Source organism: Pleurodeles waltl, unplaced genomic scaffold (genome assembly GCF_031143425.1).
Source record: "Pleurodeles waltl isolate 20211129_DDA unplaced genomic scaffold, aPleWal1.hap1.20221129 scaffold_37, whole genome shotgun sequence".
NCBI lineage: Eukaryota > Metazoa > Chordata > Amphibia > Caudata > Salamandridae > Pleurodeles > Pleurodeles waltl.
In genome coordinates, this window is record NW_027150076.1 from 5,571,336 (window position 1) to 5,592,618 (window position 21,283).

At 44.7% G+C, this 21,283-nt stretch overlaps 1 protein-coding gene and 1 pseudogene across 1 annotated transcript in view; both read right to left on the reverse strand.

Annotated features, from left to right (window-relative positions):
• The window catches only part of LOC138276081 (zinc finger protein 135-like), a 52,868-nt pseudogene that overhangs the window by 18,610 nt on the left and 12,975 nt on the right, over positions 1-21,283 (reverse strand).
• The window catches only part of LOC138276084 (zinc finger protein 850-like), a 146,097-nt gene continuing 127,240 nt past the window's right edge, over positions 2,427-21,283 (reverse strand). Inside the window, exon 4 of the mRNA XM_069219144.1 lies at positions 2,427-8,521. Within this exon, the coding sequence (XP_069075245.1) occupies positions 7,474-8,521 (1,048 nt within the window). The 3' untranslated portion in view covers positions 2,427-7,473. The remainder of the gene's footprint in view (positions 8,522-21,283) is intronic.

Here is a 21,283-nt window from a genome sequence, read left to right on the forward strand (position 1 = left end):
GCCATCTGCGGTGGAGGACTGGCATTCAATGTTTTCGTAGATAGCAAGATTTTGTCGTGAAAGAAGTCAGCGAGGATGTCACACAGTTCCTGGGAGGGAGTGATGATATTCTTGGTGGCTATGGGATTGGGTAAATCCTTCACGATGGCCTAAAGTTATTTCCTGTAGTTTGTGCTGGCTTTGATGTGGTCTGCTAGTGCGTTCTTCTTGGTTTCTTTCAGGAGGCAGTGGTACTGGTTGAGGGCGGTCCTGAAGGTGGTTGGTCTTCTGTTTCTTTGCTGATGCGCCATTTCCTTTGAAGTTGTGGGCAGTTGCATTTGGAGGAGAGCAGTTCCTCGATGAACCAGCTTGCTTTTTTGTTTTCTACTTTGACCTTGGCTCTCTTGGTGTCGGCGCATTCTGTGATCCACTTGGAGGAGCTCTTTGCTGCTTCTTCAGGGTTGGGTGTAGAGTTTGGAAGGTGAGAGCAGAGAATGTCATTCCACTGGCCTTCTGATACCTTTTTCCAGTTTCTTTGTGTGGATCTGGGTGTCACAGTGCTGGGGAATGTGTGTCTCAAGATGGTCAAGTGTGTGATGTGGTTTTCGGACCAGGTAAGTGGTGTGCATATACCCAATTGTCACTAGAGGTGAAGATGGGGTCAAGGATGTGTTCTGCGATATGGGTAGTGTCAGTGACAAGCTGCTTGAGGTTTCTCAAGCTTTACAGTAGGTCGGTGGACTTAGCCTTGCCAGGGTCACTGAGGTGTATGTTCAGGTCCCCTAGGAATATGTAGTGTTCAGGGCAATGAGTTCAAAGATGGAGTTGCAGAAGCTGGGGCGTGGCCCTGGTGGTCTGTAGGCAAGTGTGCCTCTGATGGTGCTTTTTCCATCTGTGTGGTGTTGAAAGTTGAAGTGTTCCATTACCGGTGTCAGGACGCCAGGGTGATGTTGTGCAGTGGATGGTGTCATTGTAGAAAATGGTGATTCCGCCTCTGTGCTTATTGGTTCGATCCTGGTGAGTTATCCTGTAACCTTCAGGGATGGCAGTGGCAATGTCTGGTGCAGAGGAGGGGTTGAGCCAGGTTTCTGTGAGGAAGAAGATGTCTGGGTTGAGGGAGGAGATTGTGTCCTGGACCTTGGAGGTGTGTTTAACTAGTGAACGTGTGTTGAGTAGGATGCACTGAAATTGTCTCCTGGTGGTTTCGGTCGATGTGTCGGGTGCATTGGTTGCTTTGGTACTGGAGGTGAGGCAACAGTATTGGCAGAAGAACGGTACTCTGTTGGTATGCAGGGATGAGCGGCAGCAGTGGATGTTGGTGCGTCTGGGGCCTAGGGCTCGGAGGTCAGAGACGGTGCATCTTTGTGGGGTGGAAGAGCCAGGGGTCCTGTTGATGGGTGCGGTCCAGACGTGGACAGGCGCTGATGGACTTACCTATGGCACGCTAGTGGCACACCCATTGCAGCATCCATTAAGCAGGTCCTGGGAGGAGGGAGGGGTGCTGGGAGGCTGTGTGCAGGGCTATGCAGGAGGTTGGAAAATGTGAGGCAGACGGGAACGGGTAAATAAAGGAATGAACAGAGAAAGAAAGGAGGCAAAAAGCAAGAGAAAGTACTCAGAAAAATGGGGCATGGAGGGAGAAAGCATCAACAAACTAGACAAAAGAAGGAGAAAGCACTCAGAAAAAAAGGGGGAAAGCAGCAAAAAAAAAATGAGGCAAAAGAAGGCAAAGCAGTGAAAACGAGGCAAAAAGCAGGAGAAAGCACTCAAAACTAGAGGGAACAGAGGGAGAAAGCAGTGAAAACAAGGCAGAAAGTGGGAGAAAACAGGAACAAGCACTCAGAAAAACCGGGGGAGAGAAGGGAGAAAGCAGTGAAAACGAGGCAGAAAACAGAAAAAAAGGGTAAAGGAGGGAGAAGGCAGCACAAATAATTGTAATCGCTTTTCGGTGAGTAGCACGCTACTCCGGAACCCAAGAGGAATTAGTGGTGGATTAGTATAGGGAAATATGAGTAAAGTTTTAGTAATATTAATTAATTAATAATAATTAAGTTAATAATTTGAGCAGAGGATATGTAAGTTTGTAATTTGGATTGACTAGAGTAATGGACGGATAGAGGAGGGAAGAATCCAGAAGTGTTAACTGGGAGTTTATAGTAATAGGATGAGGCTTGGGATGAGTAATGGAGAGCTGGAGGAGGGAAGAGTCTGTGGAAAGGGGTTAGGAAGATCATAGTAGCAGGAGAAGGGGTTTTGGATGAGTCAAAGGTGAGATAAATGAGGGAGAATTTAATAGGGCTGTTTGGGAGATCAGGATAGTAAACTGAGGTTTGGGGGTGAGCTAGATGTGGAAGAGGAGGGAAGAGCTTAGGCAGAGTTATTTTGCAGATGAAAGTAGTAGAATGGGTTTTGGATGAGTCAGATTAGGGATGGAGGATAGATTGATTGCGACATGACATATGGTGATGGACAAAGTGAAGCTTCCAAGAGAGTACATTTATATTATTTTTATTTATTTATAATTATATATATACATATATATATACACACACACACACATTATATTAATCATTATTTTTATTTTATTTATTCATTATTATTCTTTTTACTTTAACTTATTTATAATTTGAATTTTATTTATAGATTTTATTTATTTTTATTACATTTTTCTTTAGTACAGTAGGACTAGAGTAATAAATAAATAGATAAATACATAGTAAGGGAATATATGTTAAAGGAATGTAATAATGGGTATAATAATATGAGAAGAAAAGTAGTATTGTATAAACACAGACTTTCAAGATTTGTAATATTTGAACTTAATTAATAAGTGTACTTTTCTAACATTTATTTATCTTTCCTCAATTTTTGAATAGCGAAATGCTTATGATAATAAAACATTTGATCAGTGTGATATAATAACGAGAGCAGGGATTCATAAGTATGTAACAGGACAACTTATCTAGGAGCTATGCAATGACCTATGAGCTTGTTGAGCATAGAATAACATACACATATATATGTACACACACACACACACACACACATATATATATTTAACCATGAGAAATATACATTTGTTAAACAGGTTTAAAGAGTATGTGTATAATTTATTGTTATGACATAGTAGCGATACATATTTCCTTATGAACTATACATATCAAGAATATACACATAATCAGAATAACAATATTCATCAACACAGGCAGATGCAGCCCATTGCTGTTTGAACATGGGGGTTATGAAGGAAAGAGACAACTCTTGAGCAGTCCGCTGAGACAAGATAGCCGTTTGTGGATCTTATATTTGGGGTAATGAATTCCATAGTTTGGCTGCTTGAACGGAGAAGGATGTACCACCTACAGTCTCTTTCTTGTATGAAGGAAAGTAGAAGAAAGCACTCAGAAAAACAGGGGTATATGAAAGAGAAAGCAGTGAAATCAGGCAAAAAGCAGGAGAAAGCACTAAAAAAAGGAGGGAAAGAAGGGAGAAAGCAGAGAAAGCAGAGAAAACGAGGCAGAAAGCAGGAGAAAGCTCTCCGAAAAATGGAGGGGAAGGAGGGAGAAAGCAGAGGAAACGAGGCAGAAAGCAGGAGAAAGCACTCCGAAAAATGGAGGGAAAGGAAGGAGAAAGCAGTGAAAACGAAGCAGGGATTCTGGAGAGAACGGCCATGCCGTCAAGACGTCTCGTTTAACATCTCTTTCTATGTACTCATCAGCCAAATACCATCAATTCAAATACATTTTTATTGTATTACAAATCAACATACATTTCTTATTAACATGTACTTTCTAATCATTACTTTGTACATTTTATATTATCATGAATGACTCTAACTGTATCATATTTTAGACATTATCAGTCTCTTTTTCTCCCTTTCCGATGTTGAACAAGCATTTCAAAATTGGACTCCAATAGCCATCTGCCCTCTATAATACTCCCCGAAACATGTAAATGGATTTTGTTTGCTTTGTGCTCGGCCTGGCTATCACACACCTCTGACCACCGTCATCTAGGGGCCTCACCCTCTCTTCAGGAGTTCAGAAGGGGATTTTCCTTACGGTGCCGCACTATAGGACATAACCCCACTTCATGTCAAGACAAAGTTTTGCTTTATCGACCAAAAGCCAAGTTACAAATCTCTTCCATAAAAGTTCATTTTGCTGCTGTCACCGCTTACAGAAAACCACAACAACACATTTCATTCTTTAAATTACCTTTCATAAAAGATTGTCTAGAGGGGTTTAAAAACATTTTCCCTTCTGTTAAAAATGAATCTCTAACTTGGGAGCTAAATCTGGTACTGTGAAAATGAATGGCTTCTACGTTTCAATATATACATGAAACACTGCCTTTTGAATTGTTGTCCCTTCATCTAGAGGAGTCATTGAGTTCCATGCTTTATCTTCAATAAAACATTATTTGTTTTCCAATCTAACAATGTGGTTTTAAGAATGCATCCTTCATTCCTGACTAAAGTTATCTCAGAATTTCACATCAATCAACCCATTATCTTATCAACGTTCTTTTCTCCACCCCTCTTCACCGGCAGAGATGGCTCTTCATTAGTTAGTTACCAGAAGAGATATTGTTTTTTTTGTTAGATAAAACCAAGACATCAGAAAAACAAATCAACTCTTTATAAACTATGGTCACATAAGAGAAGGATTGGCTACTTCTAAACAATCTATATCTAGTGGCATGCATGTCATTATGTTACCGCCGTTCCAACAAACCAACTATTACCAAGCAAACCCAGAGCTCATTTTAGAAGAGAAAAAGCAGGCACTACTTCACGAATAAGAAATGTTTCTAGTGTAGAAATCTGTAGAGCTGCAAAATCTATCGACACCTTCGCAAAACACTATTGCTTAGAGTTTGACAATCAAGCAAAAGCTAAAGTAGGTCAGGCAAGTCTTCGAAACCTTATTTTTACTGTTTATTCTGCTGGACTATAATTTACTAATCGCTTCGTCAGTGAGTTAGCTTGTTATTCTATTCTAGCATTTATGACTGTCAAAAAGGGATCCTACAATGTGGACGAAAACGTTACGCAGCTGTAGTATTGGTTCTGCATCACAGGAATGTTCAATGAATCCATAGATTACCCGCCCTCCCCCGCGCCTGTCCTTTTAAAGGAAGGGCGCGGATGCATCTCTATACACAGATGTAAATAAACATCTTTACTTTTAGCCTTAAAAAGAACTGGGTCTCAAAGGTAACTGCCAGTACTGCATAATGTGGGCAGAGGTGCCTATCAAACTCTTAAAAGGACAGGCTCCTTTTTCAGCTTGTTTTAATGGTTAAACTAAGCCCAAGAGGCTCCATTTTAACTTCATGCTTTTTTTCTCTGCACATGTATGCAACAAAGCAGCTCTATGAATATGAATTAAAAAGATTTATTAGAACAGTCAGGAAATATGAAGCATCTGACGGCCTCCATCCCACAGATATCTGTATAACAATTTGTGGACAAAATACTTTCTTTAGATGCTAATCTTTAAATTGAAGGATCACATAAATACAGTTGGCGTGATCAAGTGTGCTTGGATGTTTTTCTGTATACGTCTATTTCACAGAAGATTTAATTTATTTTATTACACACTGTGATAAACTCACAATGTGTTTCATACTTTTATGTTTATGTTTCTTACTGTAATGTATACAGAAATGAACAATTGCTGGTAAAAGGCACTATTGGAAATGAACATCTTTTGTGAGGCAACCCCCAGGTTCGTCCTCAACCTGTTTTGGTACCTTTAGGACTCCGAGCGCTTTACTCCTACTAACCGGTGATAAAGCATTTGCCCTCTCCTTTTGAAATATGTTAAAATTGGTATACACCTAATCAGCCAATTGAAATTACTTATAAGTCCCTAGTAAATGGTACTACATGTCCACGGGCCTGTGAATTAAATACTAATAATTGGCAGGAGCACTCCTTTAGACACCCACTAAAGTACCTCTGTAAACCTTACTGCAGCCTGTAGTGTAGTTTGAAACTGTCATTTCAACCTTGGAAAATAAACCTTTTGGTAGAAAACAGGTAAAAAACAATGCTATCGTGCGTACAATTCTTCACATACTTGAACTTGTTTCAACAATGATATTAACTAATAAAGTTGCTGTGTTGGATGGAATCCTGCCCTGATCCCGCAATAATTCTCAAAACAAGCTAGAGCCAATGAATGTGTGCTAGTCCCAACTCGCCCTCTAAAAATCCAGAAGGCTCAACCAATAAACTTGTTTCAATCACAATTTTGCAATTCTTTGAAAATGATTCACAATTGTACAGTTTATTGTTTTTCGCTGAATCTGCAGTCCATTCATCAAAGTAAATATTCCTTCGTATTACGAAGTCAACTGTGATGGCTTGACAAACATGTTTGTTAAATCCCAATGCATTTCGGGTAAACACCCTTCATCAGGGGAACTGTCAAAAATATATCATACAAACAAATCAGACTCCCATAGAAACTAAGGTACCCCGACCCTCCACCCGCCCTGAACCCTAACAAACAGTACTTATGATTCCATGTTATGGCAGTGAAAAAAAACCAAAGTTGCTTTTCAGTGTAGGGTAGCCTTTCCTATATGAACAATGGGATACCTTATTGCATTTAATAAGTAATAAGTTCAGTTTGAGAACAGCTAGAGAAATACTTTTTCCACTCATGTGAATGGTAAATTAAAATCCTCTTTAATAGTAAAGTTATATTTTAACTTACTATTTTAAAAATGCCACTTTGAGACTGTTTTTACATTAGATGGGATTTGATCCTGTTCAGACTTGTGGCGGAAGGATCAAGTATCAAAAGTAGAAAAGAAACATTACCACCACTGGCCACAGATTAAACTCTGCTGGCCCCTGTGGGAATGAGTCCGGAGGCTCCCAAGTGTTGTCCTCCAGGTCCTGCCCCCTTGGCTGGAGTCAGAGTGTACTCCGCAATGCTCCACTGAAGGTTTTACCGATCCAGTGCATGATGATACAGGGCCTCGCAGCACAGAACCACCCAGCTCCTGCTCAGCAGATTTACCGGACCAGATGCACAGCGATGCAGAGACTTGCATTGCAGCTTGCAGCACTGCTTATTTAGTGATTTATGTGGTTGACCCTGACAAGGACTGTGATTATTATTACAACATGGTTCTCACCCTCTTCAACCAATAATCCAATTTTGTACAGGCACTTTTAAAATCCTACAAAGGCCTCTGGTTTTCTTTATTCTGTTTTCTATTATCTGGTATTTGAATGTTCCACAAATTTGTAATTTTATAATTTTTATTATTTTCCGCAATTCCTTCATCTCGCAGTAACTGCACTTTTTTGCTTCTGTCTATGTCCACAGATGTCAGTATTATTGTTTTTGTACCTGAATACATGCCAAATTAGCTGTATCTCTACAAACTGTTTCTACAGTTGTTCAGTGAAGGTGTGTTCACTTTGATGTCTTTGTAGGTTTGATAACTGACTCCAACTCTTCCTAAGATGTGCTACATTTGAATGTTTTTTCTCCTGTTGGTGTGTTCTTTGATGTTTTTTAATGTTGAGGAGCAACTAAAACTACTGGTGCATTTGCTGCAATGGTATGGATTTTCCCGTTGTGTTTGCTGATGTCGGTTTATGCTTGATAAAGAACTAAAGCTCTTCACACATTCTCTACATTTGAATGGTTTATCTCCTGTGTGTCTTCTTTGATGGTTCCTTAATGTTGACAAACAACTAAAACTAGTTGTGCATTCACTGCAATGGTATGGCTTTTCCCCTGTGTGTGTTAGTTTATATACTTGTAGGTTTGATAACCGACTAAAGATCTTCACACACTCACTGCAATGGTACTTTTTTTCCCCTGCGTGTGTCTGCTGATGTTGTTTTAGGCTCGGTAAAGAACTAAAACTCTTCTTACATTCACTGCACTTGAATGCTTTTTCCTTTGTGTGTGTTTGCTGATGGAATTTTAGGTTAGTTGACTGACTGAAGCTGCTTCCACATTCTCTGCAATTGAATGGCTTTTCCCCTGTGTGGGTTCGCTGATGTCTTTTTAGGGTTGATAAGAGCCCAAAGCTCTTCTCACATTCACTGCAATTGAATGGCTTTTCCCCTGTGTGTGTTCGCTGATGCTCTTTTAGGCACGATGATTGACTAAAGCTCTTTACACATTCACTGCAATGGTACGGTTTCTCCCCTGTATGTGTTCGGCAATGTTTTTTTAGGGTTGATAACTGACCAAAGCTCTTCACACATTCACTGCATCTGAATGGTTTTTCCCCTGTGTGTGTTAGCTGATGTCTTTTTAGGTGTGATAACCGCCTGAAGCTCTTCACACATTCACTGCAGCTGTATGGTTTTTCCCCTGTGTGTGTTCGCTGATGTGTTCGTAGATGTGATAACAGCCCAAAGCTCTTCATACATTCACTGCACCTGAATGGTTTTTCTCCTGTGTGTTTTTGCTGATGTGCTTTTAGGTGTCCCGAGCGCATAAAGCTCTTCATACATTCACTGCATTCGAAAGGCTTTTCCCCTGTGTGTGTTCGCTGGTGTCTTTGTAGGTGTGATAATTGACTAAAGCTCTTCACACATTCACTGCACCTAAATGGCTTTTCCCCTGTGTATGTTCGTTGATGTCTTCATAGGTGTGATAACAACCTAAATCTCATCACACATTCACTACACCTGAATGGCTTTTCAACTATGTGCGTTCGATGATGCCTTCGTAGGTGTGATAACAGCCTAAAGCTCTTCACACATTCTTTGCATTTGAACTTTTTTTCTCCTGTGGACGTATGCTGATGGTGCTTTAGTTCTGATGACAAACTAAGGCTCTCGCTGCCTGTGTATGATTTATCTTTCTTAGTTTGTGTATCTGGCTCAGGTATATATTTTTCTACATCCCATGACTGTGTTTCCTGAAGGGCCAACATGGCAGATAAAGCACTTGTGTTATTCTCACACTCCCTGTATGTGTGTGGTATTTTGCACCTTTGATTTCTGATTCCCCAGTAAGGAGCAATGGTCACTAAATACTCATCACACACATAATAAACATAAGGCTTCCTTTTTGGGTGACTGTGTCTTTAAATAGGATAATGGTTTTTTTGTATCCTTGCAGGTAAAGATCCTTTCTCCTCCTGATTGATACATACTGGGACAGTCCTCTGTATTTGAGACAGCAGAACTCCTCTTTTCTTTACCCTTCAGTTGTCTGGCTCCACTCAGTTGTGGCCTTCTCTGGTTGCTGTGGTTTGGTAGTTATGCTGTAGGTGCTGTTGTCTTAATTTTCTAGAGGTCATTTCTTGGCCTTGTTGCATGGAGGTGCACATCTCAAACTATGAATTGCTCTTAGCTGTTTCTTCCAGGATCTGTCAATTTGTGTTCAGGTTCATCTGTCAATGACTGCAGTGATTTTGTGCATTCAAGGTGAGTTTCCTGTTGGATGTAAAGAGATTGAATATCGCTAAATGGAAACGTAATGGAATGCAAATACACAATGTTTATCTGGTTACCACCTTCGCAACTTATCAAGGGAAAATTTCACTATACACAACTATTTAACTAAAGGTTCTGTTGAGGACATCACATCTTTTTTACTTCAGAAAAGGTGGAGATTTACCAATTGTGGGAAAGTACCCTCTTTTTGGCATGTTACCCCCATTTTCTACCTGATGTTAGTGTGTTTTACTGTGTTCACTGGAATCCTGCTAACCAGGACCCCAGTGATTATGCTCGCTCTCCTCTAAAGTTTTTCACTGCATACTGGTAACCCAGTATTTCATCAACAATTGGCATACTGGTGCCCCCTTTATAATTCCCTAGTATATGGTACATAGGTACCTAGGGCATTGGCGTTCCAGGGGATCCCTATGGGTTACAGCATTTCTTTTGCCACCCAAAGGGACCCCATGCAAAGGCTTCTGCAGGACTGCCATTGCAGCCTGTGTGAAAAGGTGCATGCACCCTTTCACTGCCATTTACACTGCACCAGGTCACTTATACCTCACCCTTATTACATGCCTTCCAGCTCTGAAGGCTGGGTGTAGAGTACCTGTGTGTGATGGCACCCCTGCAATAGCAGAGGTGCCCCCACGACCTCTGGGACCATTTTCCCGGACTTCATGAGTGCGGGGATGCCATTTTACACGTGCACTGGACATGGGTCACTACCTATGTCCAGCTACACAATGGTAACTCCGAATATAGCAATGTTTGGTATCAAACATGGAGGAATCATACCCTCATGCTTTTGCGAGCATTGGTTGTATGATCCCATGCACTCTGGTGGCTCCTTAGAGAACCCTCTTTACTGCCATTACAGCCATCTGAGGTTTTTCAGGCAGCCCCAGCTACCGCCATCTCTCAGACAGGTTTCTGCCCTTCTGTTGCTTAAGAAAGCTTGAGGAAGGCAGAACAAAGGATTTCCTTTGGGAGAGGGATGTTACACCTTCTCCCTTTGGAAATAGGTGTTACAGGCCTGGGAGGGGTAGCCTCCCAGAGCCTCTGGAAAATGCTTTGAAGGGCAAAGATAGTGCTCTCCTTGCATAATCCATTCTACACCACTTCAGGGACCCCCTGCCTCTGCTCTGGCGCGAAACTGGACTAAGGAAAGGGGAGTGACCAAATCCCTGTCCATCACCAACCCAGGGGTAGTGCTCAGAGCTCCTTCAGAGGGTCCCTGGGTTTTGCCATCTTGGATTTCAAGTTGGTAGGGAACTCTGGGAGCATCTGAGTGGCCAGTGCCAGCAGGTGACATCAGAGCTCTCCCATGAATGGTGCTTACCTGGTTAGGTGACCAATCCCCCTTTCAGGGCTATTTAGGGTCTCTCTTTTGGGTTGTTCTTCAGATTCAGATTGCATGACTCCAGCAGGAATCCTCTGCATCCTTTACTTCACCTTCTCACCAAAGAAACTGCATCTGGACCCTTAGGGAACTCTACAAACTGCAATGAAGAAGCCACAACGACTTCTGCAACATTGTATCTTCAGCTCCTGCCAACAACTGCAACTGCTTCCCAGTTGTGCATCCTCAGAGGACAGCCTATCTTCAGCTTGCATCAGAAGCTTGAAGGAATCTCCCTTGGAGTGAAGGAGTCACTTCCCTGCTTCAGCAGGCACCTCTCTGCATCAATGACCAGTCGTGTGGATTCTGCATCACGGGTGGTGGACTGAATGGTCCCGACGGTTGCCTCCCCACGCAAGACAGTACCTCCGTGCACTGTGTGTTTTGCAGTTGCCAAGGCTTGTTGGCATCCTTCCATGAACTACTTTGTGCACCGTGCAGCTCCAGCCCACAGCACTCCTTCCTGTGATGCACAGCCTCCTGCGCGGTTCTCCTGCAGAGTGGGACCCTCTGTTGTAGTGCTGCGTGGGCCTTTTTTGCACCTTCTGTGTCCCCGTGCTGTGGGACTCCTGTGCGCACTGCCTGGTCTTCTGTGGGCTCTTTGAGTCGCTAAGAGCCCCATCTGACTCTCCCTCCTGGGTAGAGTCCACCAGGTCCCTCCTGGTCCCTGGCAGCGCCATTTTCTGCTAACCACGAGCTTTGCGTGTACCAAGGCTTGTTTGCGGAACCCAGTGACGCAAACCAGACTGCAATCATCCATCCGGCGTGGGACATCTGCACCAACCAGGAACCTGCATCCATCTACTTGGGCACAGTACTGACTTGTTCCACACCGTTGGTTCCTCTTTTAAACCTTCATCCGGGGTAGCAGGGGCTCCCGTTCTCCATGGACTCTTCAGTGCTTATTGGACTTGGTCCCTTTCTTCTGCAGGTCTTCAGGTCCAGGAATATATTGTGGGTGTCTTGCAGTCTCTTCTGGTTCTTGTATAATCTTCTTTTTCGTGTTCTTGTGTGTTCTAGGAAAGTTACTGTGATTTACTCCTGCTTTCCTGAGGTCTGGGGTGGTTTCTAGTACTTACCTTTGGGGTTTTCTAGTACACCCAGTGATCCCTTACACACTACACTTACCTAGGTGTGAACCCAACTTTCGCATTCCACTTTCTTAGTATATGGTTTGTGTTCTCCCTAGGCCCATTTCTAACTACTGTAATTTTCACTAATTGCCTGGCTTGTAGCCACTGACTACATTTCACTAATAAGGGATAACTAGACCTGGTATAAGGTGTAAGTACCTTAGGTACCCATGACAAACCAGGCCAGCCTCCTACACCAATGTTCACAGAGTAACTTAGTAATGAAAGGGTACTCACAGAGCACCAACGTGCTACAGATACAGCTTCAGAAAGATGCACATGGACAATATTTCATTTAAACAAGAACAAACTGTAGAAACAGAGATGGATCAGGACATGATGCTGTTACTTAACTCTGAGAAAGAGTAGCAGCAAGGTAACTCTTCAGGAAGTATCTAACAAAAGTAACTCTTCAGGAATTATATAACAAAGCTAAATCCATACACACTCTTCTTCACAATCCTTTCCTGTTCACACTCGAACACCTGTAAGTGCCAACTCCTTTCTTTACCTTGTTATTCATTAAGTTATCTTTGCCTCTTTCCACAGCCCCCCCGAGTTGAGGTGGATTTTCTACTGCCCTAATATCCCTCCATCTTCCTGAAACTAGTGCAGCCAATAGGACCTATCTCTGGCCCGAATACTTTACACAAACAAGAGATTCTTTAGTTTTCCCTAAAGCAGAGCAAGTTCAAATCCTGTTGCACCTTATGCTTCAGCTCCTTCCAGAATGAAGGGTTCATTGAAATACCTACTGTAGGAAAGTACCATCTTGCCTGGCATGTTACCCCCATTTTTCACTGTATATATGTTGTTTTAGTTGTATGTGTCACTGGGACCCTGGTGTCCAGGGCCCCAGTGCTCATACGTGTGCCTGAATGTGTTACCTGTGTAGTGACTAACTGTCTCACTGAGGCTCTGCTAATCAGAACCTCAGTGGTTATGCTCTCTCATTTCTTTCAAATTGTCACTAACAGGCTAGTGACCAATTTTACCAATTTACATTGGCTTACTGGAACACCCTTATAATTCCCTAGTATATGGTACTGAGGTACCCAGGGTATTGGGGTTCCAGGAGATCCCTATGGGCTGCAGTATTTCTTTTGCCACCCAGAGGGAGCTCTGACAATTCTTACACAGGCCTGCCACTGCAGCCTGAGTGAAATAACGTCCACGTCTCCCTGAAAAACTCCGCAGGAGATGGGATATCCTGTTACCATGCCTCCTTTTTGCCTACAGGGAGGTACCCCAGAAAGGAGTGGGCTTTAGCCCCTTTGAACTTCTTTTTGGACACCCTGTTAGGGGTCCACTCACACTTGTCAAGGAGGGTTGGGAACAACCTTTAAAAGCTCCAAAGCAAGATATTGTGGATTATGTACTTGGCCTCAGATCAAGGATGGCTGAGTACATGAAAAAGGCCAGTAAAAACCTTCAGGCCAGCCAAGAGCTCCAGAAGCAATGGCATGATCAGAAGGCTGTTTTGGTTCAGTACCAACCAGGGCAGAAAGTGTGGGTCTTGGAGCCTGTGGCCCCAAGAGCACTCCAAGATAAATGGAGTGGACCCCACACAATTGTTGAGAAAAAGGGTGAAGTCACCTATTTAGTTGACTTAGGCACTGCCAGGAGTCCCCTTAGGGTGCTCCATGTCAACCGCCTGAAACCCTACTATGACAGGGCTGATCTCACCCTGCTCATGGCAACTGATGAGGGACAGGAAGAAGACAGTGATCCTCTACCTGATCTCCTCTCTTCCACAGAACACGATGCTCTAGTGGAAGGGGTAGTTTTGGCTGATTGTCTTACTGCTGAGCAGAAAGACCATTGCATAAATCTCCTGGGTCAGTTTTCTGAACTCTTCTCTACTGTGCCAGGTACCACTTCTTGGTGTGAGCACACTATAGATACTGGAGACAGCTTGCCTGTCAAAAGTAAGATCTATAGGCAGCCTGACCATGTCAGGGACTGCATAAAGCAAGAGGTGCATAAAATGTTTGAACTGGCAGTGGTTGAGCACTCTGAAAGTCCATGGGCTTCTCCTGTGGTACTTGTACCAAAACCCCATTTCAAAGATGGAAAGAAGGAAATGCGGTTTTGTGTAGACTACAGAGGTCTCAACCAGGTAAACAAAACTGATGCTCACCCTATACCCAGGGCAGATGAGCTCATAGATACACTGGCATCTGCCAAGTATCTAAGCACTTTTGATTTGACTGCAGGGTACTGGCAGATCAAATTATCAGAAGATGCTAAACCTAAAACTGCATTTTCAACCATTGGAGGACATTACCAGTTCACTGTAATGCCTTTTGGATTGAAAAATGCACCTGCCACTTTTCAGAGGTTGGTGAACACAGTCCTGCAAGGGCTGGAGGCTTTCAGTGCAGCATATTTGGACGATATAGCTGTCTTTAGCTCCAGCTGGGATGATCACCTGGTCCACCTATGGAAAGTTTTGGAGGCCCTGCAAAAGGCAGGCCTCACTATCAAGGCTTCAAATTGCCAGATAGGGCAGGGAAAGGTGGTTTATCTGGGACACCTTGTTGGTGGGGAACAGATTGCACCACTTCAGGGGAAAATCCAAACAATTATTGATTGGGTTCCCCCTACAACTCAGACTCAGGTGAGAGCCTTCCTAGGCCTCACTGGGTATTACAGGAGGTTCATTAAGAACTATGGCTCCATTGCAGTCCCTCTTAATGACCTCACATCCAAGAAAATGCCTAAAAAGGTATTGTGGACAGCAAACTGCCAGAAAGCTTTTGAGGAGCTGAAGCAGGCCATGTGCTCTGCACCTGTCCTGAAAAGCCCTTGTTACTCTAAAAAATTCTATGTCCAAACTGATGCATCTGAATTAGGAGTAGGGGCAGTCCTATCACAACTTAATTCTGAGGGCCAGGATCAACCTGTTGCTTTTATTAGTAGGAGGTTGACCCCTAGAGAAAAGTGTTGGTCTGCCATTGAGAGGGAGGCCTTTGCTGTGGTCTGGGCACTGAAGAAGTTGAGGCCATACCTGTTTGGCACTCACTTCATTGTTCAGACAGACCAAAAACCTCTACTTTGGCTAAAACAAATGAAAGGTGAAAATCCTAAATTGTTGAGGTGGTCCATATGCCTACAGGGAATGGACTATACAGTGGAACATAGACCTGGGAGTAGCCACTCCAATGCAAATGGACTCTCCAGATATTTCCACTTAGACAATGAAGACTCATCAGGTCATGGCTAGTCTTATTGTCCTTCGTTTGGGGGTGGGGGGTTGTGTAGGAAAGTACCATCTTGCCTGGCATGTTACCCCCATTTTTCACTGTATATATGTTGTTTTAGTTGTATGTGTCACTGGGACCCTGGTGTCCAGGGCCCCAGTGCTCATAAGTGTGCCTGAATGTGTTACCTGTGTAGTGACTAACTGTCTCACTGAGGCTCTGCTAATCAGAACCTCAGTGGTTATGCTCTCTCATTTCTTTCAAATTGTCACTAACAGGCTAGTGACCAATTTTACCAATTTACATTGGCTTACTGGAACACCCTTATAATTCCCTAGTATATGGTACTGAGGTACCCAGGGTATTGGGGTTCCAGGAGATCCCTATGGGCTGCAGCATTTCTTTTGCCACCCATAGGGAGCTCTGACAATTCTTACACAGGCCTGCCACTGCAGCCTGGGTGAAATAACGTCCACGTTATTTCACAGCCATTTTACACTGCACTTAAGTAACTTATAAGTCACCTATATGTCTAACCTTTACCTGGTAAAGGTTAGGTGCAAAGTTACTTAGTGTGAGGGCACCCTGGCACTAGCCAAGGTGCCCCCACATTTTTCAGGGCCAATTCCCCTGACTTTGTGAGTGCGGGGACACCATTACACGCGTGCACTACATATAGGTCAATACCTATGTGTAGCTTCACAATGGTAACTCCGAATATGGCCATGTAACATGTCTATGATCATGGAATTGCCCCCTCTATGCCATCCTGGCATAGTTGGCACAATCCAATGATCCCAGTGGTCTGTAGCGCAGACCCTGGTACTGCCAAACTGCCTTTCCTGGGGTTTCACTGCAGCTGCAGACAGGTTTCTGCCCTCCTGGGGTCAAGCCAGGCTTGTCCCAGGATGGCAGAACAAAGGACTTCCTCTGAGAGAGGGTGTTAAAATGGTGATGAAAATGGTGTGAAAGCAGGGGAGGAGTAGCCTCCCCCAGCCTCTGGAAATGCTTTCTTGGGCACAGATGTGCCCAATTCTGCATAAGCCAGTCTACACCGGTTCAGGGGACCCCTTAGCCCTGCTCTGGCGCGAAACTGGACAAAGGAAAGGGGAGTGACCACTCCCCTGACCTGCACCTCCCCTGGGAGGTGTCCAGAGCTCCTCCAGTGTGCTCCAGACCTCTGCCATCTTGGAAACAGAGGTGCTGCTGGCACACTGGACTGCTCTGAGTGGCCAGTGCCACCAGGTGACGTCAGAGACTCCTTCTGATAGGCTCCTTCAGGTGTTGCTAGCCTATCCTCTCTCCTAGGTAGCCAAACCCTCTTTTCTGGCTATTTAGGGTCTCTGTCTCTGGGGAAACTTTAGATAACGAATGCAAGAGCTCATCAGAGTTCCTCTGCATCTCTCTCTTCACCTTCTGCCAAGGAATCGACTGCTGACCGCGCTGGAAGCCTGCAAAACTGCAACATAGTAGCAAAGACGACTACTGCAACTCTGTAACGCTGATCCTGCCGCCTTCTCGACTGTTTTCCTGGTGGTGCATGCTGTGGGGGTAGTCTGCCTCCTCTCTGCACTAGAAGCTCCGAAGAAATCTCCTGTGGGTCGACGGAATCTTCCCCCTGTAACCGCAGGCACCAAAAAGCTGCATTACCGGTCCCTTGGGTCTCCTCTCAGCACGACGAGCGAGGTCCCTCGAATCCAGCAACTCTGTCCAAGTGACTCCCACAGTCCAGTGACTCTTCAGTCCAAGTTTGGTGGAGGTAAGTCCTTGCCTCCCCACGCCAGACTGCATTGCTGGGAACCGCGACTTTTGCAGCTACTACGGCCCCTGTGCATTTTCGGCGGAAATCCTTTGTGCACAGCCAAGCCTGGGTCCACGGCACTCCAACCTGCATTGCACGACTTTCTAAGTTGGTCTCCGGCGACGTGGGACTCCTTTGTGTAACTTCGGGTGAGCACCGTTTCAAGCATCCTCGTAGTGCCTGTTTCTGGCACTTCTCCAGGTGCTACCTGCTGCTGAGAGGGCTCCTTGTCTTGCTCGATGTCCCCTCTCTCTCCTGACGCAATTTGCGACATCCTGGTCCCTCCTGGGCCACAGCAGCATCCAAAAACGCTTACCGCACGATTTGCAGCTAGCAAGGCTTGTTGGCGGTCTTTCGGCGGGAAAACACTTCTGCACGACTCTCCACGGCGAGAGGGATCCGTACTCCAAAGGGGAAGTCTCTAGCCCTTTTCGTTCCTGCAGAAACCTCAGCTTCTTCTGTCCAGTAGAAGCTTCTTTGCACCCACAGATGGCATTTCCTGGGCATCTGCCCATCTCCGACTTGCTTGTGACTTTTGGACTTGGTCCCCTTGTTCCACAGGTACCCTCGACTGGAAATCCATTGTTGTTGCATTGCTGGTTTGTGTCTTTCCTGCAGTATTCCCCTATCACGACTTCTTTGTCCTTTGGGGAACTTTAGTGCACTTTGCACTAACTTTTCAGGGTCTTGGGGTGGGCTATTTTTCTAACCCTTACTATTTTCTAATAGTCCCAGCGACCCTCTACAAGGTCACATAGGTTTGGGGTCCATTTGTGGTTTGCATTCCACTTTTGGAGTATATGGTTTGTGTTGCCCCTATCCCTATGTGTCCCCATTGCATCCTATTGTAACTATACATTGTTTGCACTGTTTTCTAAGACTATACTGCATATTTTGGGTATTGTGTACATATATCTTGTGTATATTTCCTATCCTCTCACTGAGGGTACACTCTGAGATACTTTGGCATATTGTCATAAAAATAAAGTACCTTTATTTTTAGTATAACTGTGTATTGTGTTTTCTTATGATATTGTGCAAGTGACACTAGTGGTACTGTAGGAGCTTCACTCGTCTCCTAGTTCAGCCTAAGCTGCTCTGCTAAGCTACCATTATCTATCAGCCTATGCTGCTAGACACCCTATACACTAATAAGGGATAACTGGGCCTGGTGCAAGGTGCAAGTACCCCTTGGTACTCACTACAAGCCAGACCAGCCTCCTACACCTACCTTTACATTACACACGCAGACAAGGTTCACAAACAGCAATATCAGTCATTTAGCTGTTAACAGAGTGAAACCACCACAATCAATAATTGACCCAACATATTCCCGCAGCCAACAGATGTGTTCATAATAAACAACTGTTGCTTTTTCTGACTTCCAAGGGTATCTGACTCAGTGTTGTCCGTATAGTGCAGAGGAGGATACTCTGTGGCCGGATGGGCCTTCGGCAGAGAAGGTGGAGGTGTCTGTTGTCCGCAGGTGAATGCAGCATTTCTATCTTTGGGCATTTCTTATATCCAGGATTGCCTCATTTCCTTTCCATCAACCCCCCAGGGTTCACTGTTAGTCATAACACAGAAAGCGACTCTAAACCAGTATATATCGCAAATGACCTGAGAGTCAAATGGCCATGGTTGGCAGTACGAGGATCCTTTTTAGAAGCTCACCAGGGAGGTACAAACAGAGGAGGTGCACACATAGGTGCTTCTGAGGTACACACAGAGGAGGTGCACAGGTAGGTGCTTCTGAGGTACAAAGGGAGGAGTGCACAGGTTGGTGCATGAGAGGCATAAACAGAGGTAGGGCGCAGGGCACAGGTAGGTCCTTATGGGGTATAAACAGAGGAGGTGCCCAGGTTAGTGCCTATGAGGTAAAAACATGATGTGCACAGGTAGGTGCTTATTAGTTACAAACGGAGGAAGTGCAGAGTTAGGTACGAATGAGATACAATAAGAGGAGGTGCACAGGTAGGTTCTTATGAGGCATAAAGAGAGGAGGTGCACAGGTAAGTGCTTATAAGGTGCTAACAGAGGAGGTGAACAGGCAGGTGCTTCTGAGGTACAAACAGGTAGTGTGCCATGACATTGCACACAGTTTAGCCTTCTGTAGTGATGAATTCCAATGGGTTCTGTCATTTCTTACTACATTTAAAATGGCTGCTGTATCGGTTTTGGAAACCATGTGGCTAGCACAACAGCTAAAACTGTCTTTGGGCCAGACCTAAAAACAAGGAAAACAAAAAAATAGGAAAATGATCACCACTCCCTGGTAGAAAATTTCTAGGGTGTCAGGGTTACACTTTTTTGCCTTTGCCTAACTTTGTTATGCTATGAGAGTAAACAAAAATAATTTGCTGGGTGGCTGCTTGAACCATTGAAGCCGCTAAAACTTCCAGTGCTACTCTGAAGGCATAGATTTTGCCAGGCTAGCAGAGCTCTCTAAATATGGAGAAACTGATCCATCAGAGTAGTAGAGGTGATTGCCCCAACCCCCTTGCCAGACAGCAGATCAGCAACCAAACAGTATGTCACCAAAAATAGAAAAATCTTGAGAGAAGGAGCTGGTGAGGTAGAATATCCAAGAAACTTCAAAGGGAGCCGCTAAAACAGAATGTTGGCAAGAGTGACCATATTTATAAAATTTCTCACAAAAGAAACCAGAGTTCAGCGACAACTAGGGGAACTATGTTTTAGGTGTCAAAAGTTAGATCACGAGTCCCACCAGGCCCTTTCTCGAGGTTCTCCTTGTGAGCATTCGATTGCTATTTGAAGCATGCAACAGAGAAAGCAGGCACGTTCATGACTTAGGCCCTCATTATGACATTGGCATTAAATACTGTATACCGCCGCAGTGACTGACGCCAACATAATGCCAAAGAGGTGAACTTATGTCTGCCAAATTATGGGACACAAAACCAACAGAAACCAGCCACAACCACAAATCCGCCAGACCCAACAAAGGCGAAAAACTGTCTGAACTACCACCCATACCGTTACGCTACCAAAACAACGCTCTCCAAATATTGACCCACGAATCACCACAGCAGACAGTCAACAGCGGTAAACCGCTGGCGGTGCACACCGCCATGGCTGAAATGGCCACTCAAAAACAAAACAAGACAAAATTGGCCAGAACAAAAAACCCTCACCTGACACAAATACACCCACCTCACACACCCACCAACAGCACTATAAAAGACACACCCACATCACCCACAATCCTTTGCAAACACGAGAAGACTGAGACACCTTCCCACGCCAATCCCAGATACAACTGCATTCACACACAACAACTACCCATTCATCCGTCACCACATCACTCAACACCCTCTGCACATCATACATGCCACACAACACCCATGTCCCCACAAAGGCACCCCCGTTTCACAGATGAGGAGTTGGGGGTAATGGTGGAGGAAATAGTTAGGGTAGAGCCACAGCTGTTCGGAGCACAGGTACAGAAGATATCCATTGCAAGGAAGACAGAGCTATGGCAGAGAATCGTGGACAGGGTGAACGCTGTGGGACAACATTCACACACAAGGGACGACATTCGTAAGAGGTGGAACGACCTATGTGGGAAGGTGCGTTCCATTGCAGCAAGGCGCCAACTCGCCATCAGCAGGACTGGCGGTGGACCCCCACCTCTTTTCCCTCAGCGGACAGCATGGGAAGAGCAAGTCTTGGCAATCCTGCAACCTGAGGGACTCACTGGAGTAGCAGAAGGACTGGACACTGGTGAGTCACCTTTAACAACCTACCACCATCACCTGCATGCCAACTCACCCCCTCACCCTGACTCCCTTCACCCCACTCAATCCCACACAGTGCACTACCCCAATTACCACACCTAATTGTCAGCCCCTGCATGCCATACCCACTGCAAGCACATCTCTCCCAGTTATGCATGCACACCCGCCACCAGTGCATGGACAGCATGGAGAACTACCAATCCCAGAATACATCACCATACACTGCCAAAGGTGGGAGGATAACACCAATAACATTGGGAAAGCTAGAAATGCTGAATATGTGAGACAATTACCCTAACAAATCACTTACATCCCCACAGGTGCCCCAGCCAATGTCAGCGGCTGGTGCGCCAGGTGGAGGGCAGGCCAGGGAACCGACTGTCCAGGAGGTACTCCCAGAAGGTACTCACAAATGTCCTGGGGGCATACCAACAATCTCAGGACAGGATGGGTCAGGTGTTAAACATCTTGCAGGAGAACCAGCACCAGCAAGGGGGAACACCACCAGGAGGCCATGCAACAATTGCTGTCTCTGAATACCACCATGGCCTACATTGCAGAGGTGCTAAGTGAC